Genomic DNA, 6015 nt, shown 5'->3' on the forward strand with positions numbered 1-6015 from the left:
CTCAAAGTAAGTTAAGAACACACAGCCGCAGCGGAAAGAGACTACAACTAAATTATGTAAGAACTTCTACCAGAATAGTTGTGGCATCTTCACTCAAACGTTGATGCCTAACTGTTAATACTTAAAAGGTTTCTTTGTTTTCGCGCAAAGCTACACGAGAATTATCTGCGCTAGGCGTTCCTAATTTAGCAGTGTAAGACCAGATGGAAGGGCAGCTAGTCATCACCACCCACTGCTAACTCTTGTGCTACATTTTATCAACGAATAGTAGGATTGACCGTCACATTATAACGCCTCCATGGCTGAAAGGACAAGCATGTTTGGTGGGATGGGGTTTTGAGCCCGCGTCACTTAGATTATGAGTTGAGTGCCCTAACCACCCTGGTCATGCCGGGCTCACCTAGAATCTAAAACAATGATTCATATACGTATTATTTTCCAAATGCATCGTGATTTCTTCCTTCACACATATAAAATCACAAAATAGCAGTAAAGGCTTGTTTTTTGAAAGATGGTCACTTTGTACATTACCTGTTTGTATCGAACCAAGTCTTCTATAAGATAGTGAATAAAATATACCACTTTGCCAACTGTGGTAGAATTAATCCGATATACATTATCAATATTTTCCCTTTAGTGTGGTGCAGTATGATGACAGTTGTATAGAAGTATATATTATAATCACCAGGATAAATTTACTCTTTTAAACATGCAACTCTCGGAGATTAAACAATCAGTTTCTCTAATCTTTATAAAAGCCTTAATTTGAACATAGTTAATTGTTTTCTTCACGGGGGAATAAATGTTGTAGAGAAACTTTCGTTTGAAGACCAGAAAGGAGAATTAATTACATGTGAATCTGGCTATTAATTAATAATTAAAATTAATAAACACATATAGTTCCGTCATTAAATTAACAGAATTGTTGGAAGATACGATAACAACACAAACAGAATGCAAATGTAATAAAATCAAACCGTTTGTTTTGTATCTCGTATCTTTAATGACGTCTCTAAGCGAGAGACGTATATTGATCAATATGTATAATAGGAACTCTCTGTAGGAATATGTTAGGGCGTAGCTAGTGGTCACGAGGCTGCTACGTCCTCTAGCGATTCATTACTGACCACCTCCTATCGATCAATATATCATAATCATCTATGTGATTCATTCTAAACTACTTAATTACGTGCCAGGCTATAAAAATAGACAAATATACATACAGAGATACGATATGTAAATCAGTGAATATATTTTGTTATGCTATTGGTGTTTAAATGCTTTTATTAAAAATGACGTCATATCTCGCATGTCTTCATAATTTTCAGCTTTATAACACATACTTCTCGTGAATTCTTTCAAATACAGAATAACGTTAGTATTTTTGCTGCCTAGTTGAAAGGGTGTGTATGTTTAGTTAAAGGTTTTGTAATTGTAACGATTCACTGTCACACTCAGAAAGTCGCTAAGACAGCTGTTTCCAGGTCTGATCTTATTAAGACACATTAAACGTATTTCCTCAGAGCTCAGTACGTTCTCGTACTTTTCTTGGGCAAATTTTAATTAAGGGTAAATCACTACTTGAGTATCAGTTTCATCTTCTGTTACGCAGTTCGAAGCTGCTGTATATATATTATCTTAATTCACTTCTTAATAAAACATATACGTTACACGTGGAAAACTCAACTTAAAACAGTTTAATAGATTCATGCGAATAATTTCACCAATGCAGAACAAGTGAAGTTTCACTTACCCTAGAAAAATGTGGATCGTTTTCAAGTTCCTCGTAAATTGACTCTGCAAATGTCAGAACCTTCCAACAGCAGAAAAGACACAATGTAAGTAGAAATTTCATGATTTATATTATTATAATTTTTTATTGGGAGTTCGCAATCACGTGGCTTGCACAGAAGTACCAGTCTTCTCCCACAACGTTTTTTTTCTCTCTTTTTGTGAACAACAGATAGTTCGTCAGTCACATAACTCGGTGTCCTCCAAGTCCCGTTATCGCTTCAGCCACCTTACTGTTGATGTTCTATCGTACTAACGCGGTGATATTGCAGCTGGTATGGCGGTTATAAAACCAGTGACGTTTCAAGATCAAGAAGAGAAATTGTAGTGTAAAGACAGTTCTTTGATTGTTTTATTATTACCACATTGTCTCCAGCTTGCAGCACTTACAAAAATAAAAACTAATTGCAGCTAACACAACTTCTCCATAAACAAGCTCTCAGCATCCGGTCATCAATTTGTTTGATTTGTTGCTGTAGTCGAATTTCCAATTCAGAAAGTGGTCGACCAAAGAAGAACCTAGGTTACAGGAGATAGAATACAAGCAGTGAAGGTATTATGAGGTTAGGTTCACTACTGAGCCTGCGCGATCATGGTGCACAGAAAGAATTAGGACTATGGGACTATGGGTACTGACTGCAACGTGCAGTGTTGCTTAACCACGCCCATTCTAACGGGCTTCACTTAATCTTTTAGATTCACAATCGCAAACAACTTAGAAACATGTTATTAATTACTTTCGCTTTCAATCGCAGTTGTATCTTGTATTTAAAAACAAATTCGTAATTTAACAAAAAAAATAAGGGAAACACATCTACCACGCATAAAATGTCAAAGAATCGATAACAAAAAATTAAAGAAATGAAAGAAAAATATCCCTTTTGTTTTCTTAATATTTCAATCATCAAATCATAAGCAGTTTGAATTTTTACTTGCTAAAGTAAACTAAATATAATATTAAACTTAAAATATCTATCGCTTTCGACGTATTTAGTGCTGCCCTCTTATGAATAAATAGTGAGTTATAAAAAAAAGCTAAAATGTCAAATTAAACCAGTGAGTTAAACATTGCTTAATCTTTTCTTTATTTTTCCCACGTTCCAGCAACTAACTATAATTAGTTTGCAATTGTATTTACTTTTATTTCGTTATTTTATATTTTTCTGCCAAATACAGAAGCAAGTGCAAATGTTAATAAGGTCTTTCAAACATTATACTAGCCTTGCAGAAACCGAAGAGGTGAAATGTTGGTTAAAATAAAAAGTACTTTAATAATTAACGGGAGTGCAAAGGTCGTTTTTTCCTAACATTATCATCAAAATAAAGTCGTTTGGAAAAATATAAAACTACACCTCAGAAGCATTGAGGTTTAACGTCTATGACTTTTTTTTTTTTTTTAATCGACTTTTAATTAATGTAGCAATGATATTTTAAAATGAACGCCCAACCATGTTTGTATTTTTCTGGTTATTTCCAGTAATAGTAAGCATAGTTGACGTGCAATTGTTTGTTGATGTTTTTCTTTTAGAATAAAACCACATTGAGTTATCTTTCGTGTTCATTACAGGAAATGGAGCTCCGGATTTTAGGGTAAGTCTTTTAAATTTACCGCGTTCGTGATGTTAAGTAGTTGTTTGTTTTGGAATTTCGCACAAAGCTACTCGAGGGCTATCTGTGCTAGCCGTCCCTAATTTAGCAGTGTAAGACTAGAGGGAAGGCAGCTAGTCATCACCACCCACCGCCAACTCTTGGGCTACTCTTTTACCAACGAATAGTGGAATTGACCGTAACATTATAATGACCCCACGGCTGGGAGGGCGAGCATGTTTGGCGCGACTCGGTCGCGAACCCGCAACCCTCAGATTACGAAGCGCACGCCTTAACGCGCTAGGCTGAAGTAGTTGTTCAACAGATGTTAATGATCGTTTCTCTGAGTTTTGTGATTTCATCCTCAAAATTAATACTCTTATAAACGTTCAGATATTATTATGAGCTCTAATCATGGATATAAGATATGTATCGTTCTTTTTTCCTTTTATTACTAAAGACCCTAATATTCATTTCTGGTAAAGTTTAGTTTTAACGCAAGTCTGATTGTAAAATATTCAATTACTGATTTGAAGATACTTCGATACGACAAACAATGCTTGTTGCACAAGTAAAAAATAACGGTTTATCTCTAAGGTAGTGAAGGATGTACGGACATATTTCATTATCTTAACTTTTTTATTTTCTATATAGCTCTTAAACACGAGCTATGGCTATTACATATTAAAATTTATCTCAGAGTCTCCAGATGATTGTTACGTATCGTAGTTTCAGACAGTCTGAAATTTTTATCTAATTTAAAAGTTAATTGAATATTTGTCAACAAGATGGATACACACTCTTGTCTTTCTTAACACAAATCTATTTTAATACGCAGATAATACAATTTATAATAATGTTTATTACAAATCATGATTTTATATATAAAAGTTTTGCAAACAGTATTGAGTCTTCTATCTGATCTGGAACTAAACATTTTATCGACGGTTCACAACGAGCGAAGTAGTTTCGAGTTCATATCAGTACAGTTAGCTCTATTCTTGGCTGGTCTGACGCGATTTTTTTATTTTTTTTTCATAACAGAAGTTATATAATGTCCGAAGAAAATTCACTAAAGTTAAACGATTTATAACGTGAGAAATCTACAAGCGTTCTTGGTTCGATACCTGTAGTCTCCCGACTAATAAGTGTTTACCACAGTTATAGCTTCCGAGGTTTATTTTATACTAACTGTAGCAAACCAGCAATATATATTATACACTTTCTATAGGCACGCCCATTTATAAATGTAAAGGCGAAGTTCTCGAAACTTCAGTTGGCCCAACAATATTTTCTGCTTTTATATATAACATATTGTTGATTTTTATACTGAGAACTTTTTACAAATTTAGGGAAGAGGAGGGAATTTCGAAATGCACATTTAACAGTACAAGTTACATGCGTTTCCAAATATATATTTAACTAAAACAAACTTCGATATCAAAATGAATACACAACAGTAAATCCGATACATGGCTTATATTTAATACAGTTGCGTTTTCTAATTTTATACATAACAAGCTAAAAATCATGTAGGCAGCTCAGATAAGAGTCATAATTACGTTATTATGAACTTGAGAAATATGTTTTTTTTATATTCACGTAACTTTTTTCTATTTTATTAAGTCCAATAACAATTAATATTCTTTATACTTTATTAGAAATTAATTCCGAATTATTTTGGAATATAGTGTTTAACTTTGATCAATTTACTGAACTGTAAAATTATATACTAAATTAAGCTTATGTGCCGTTTGCTCTGTTACTATAGCAGTGACCAGCGTTCCCAGTCTTGATTTCACCTTTGTTGTGTTACTTTGCAGGAGATAAAGGCTGACTACACGCGTGTTAACCATTCGTTTGTTTTGAATTTCGCGCAAAGCTACTCACGGGCTATGTGCGATAGCAGTCCCTAATTTAGCAGTGTGAGAATAGAGGGAAGGCACTACCATTCACCGCCAACTCTTACCAACGAATAGTGGGATTGACCGTAACATTATAATGCCCCCACAGCTGAAAGGGCGTTTCATGTGAGATTGGAACCCGCAACCCTTGGATTACGAGTCAAATGCCTTAACCACCTGACCATATTAACAACTCATCTCGGGTACTTCCTCATGGCGTAAATTTCGTATATGTGGTAACTCATGCTGATGAGAATTATTTCACAGAAGCTGATATTTTGGACTCCTATATGACGCTCCTATCCTCCTTTGAAACTAAAGTGGATTTTGATTACAAATAATTTTATCTAATGCTGAAAAATGCCGAACCTGACGTCATAATCTTATATTCGCAACCTCTTTCACTAAGAAGGAAAATAAATGTTTCTCTAATAATGTAATTATTAGTGTTGGTTTTTTTTTGTTTTTGAATTTCGCACAAAGCTCCTCGAGGGCTATCTGTGCTAGCCGTCCCTAATTTAGCAGTGTAAGACTAGAGGGAAGGCAGCTAGTCATCACCACCCACCGCCACCTCTTGGGCTACTCTTTTACCAACGAATAGTGGGATTGACCGTCACATTATACACCCCCACGGCTGGGAGGGCGAGCATGTTTAGCGGTGTTAAAAAAATTTGCTCTACAAGTTGTCATTAAAACAGAATTTTGTTAATAATTTTTACACTTAACGAACAGA

At 34.7% G+C, this 6015-nt stretch overlaps 1 protein-coding gene across 2 annotated transcripts in view; it reads right to left on the reverse strand.

Annotated features, from left to right (window-relative positions):
* The window catches only part of LOC143231834 (fasciclin-1-like), an 86337-nt gene extending 83926 nt beyond the window's left edge, over positions 1-2411 (reverse strand). The window contains exon 1 of one of the 2 annotated variants that reach the window (XM_076466508.1): positions 1754-2411. In XM_076466508.1, coding sequence (XP_076322623.1) covers positions 1754-1855 — 102 coding nt within the window. In that variant the 5' untranslated portion in view covers positions 1856-2411. The remainder of the gene's footprint in view (positions 1-1753) is intronic. The other variant, XM_076466509.1, reaches the window with a different exon arrangement.
* Between the last annotated feature and the right edge of the window lie 3604 nt (positions 2412-6015).

This window comes from Tachypleus tridentatus, chromosome 11 (genome assembly GCF_004210375.1).
Source record: "Tachypleus tridentatus isolate NWPU-2018 chromosome 11, ASM421037v1, whole genome shotgun sequence".
In the NCBI taxonomy this organism is placed as follows: domain Eukaryota; kingdom Metazoa; phylum Arthropoda; class Merostomata; order Xiphosura; family Limulidae; genus Tachypleus; species Tachypleus tridentatus.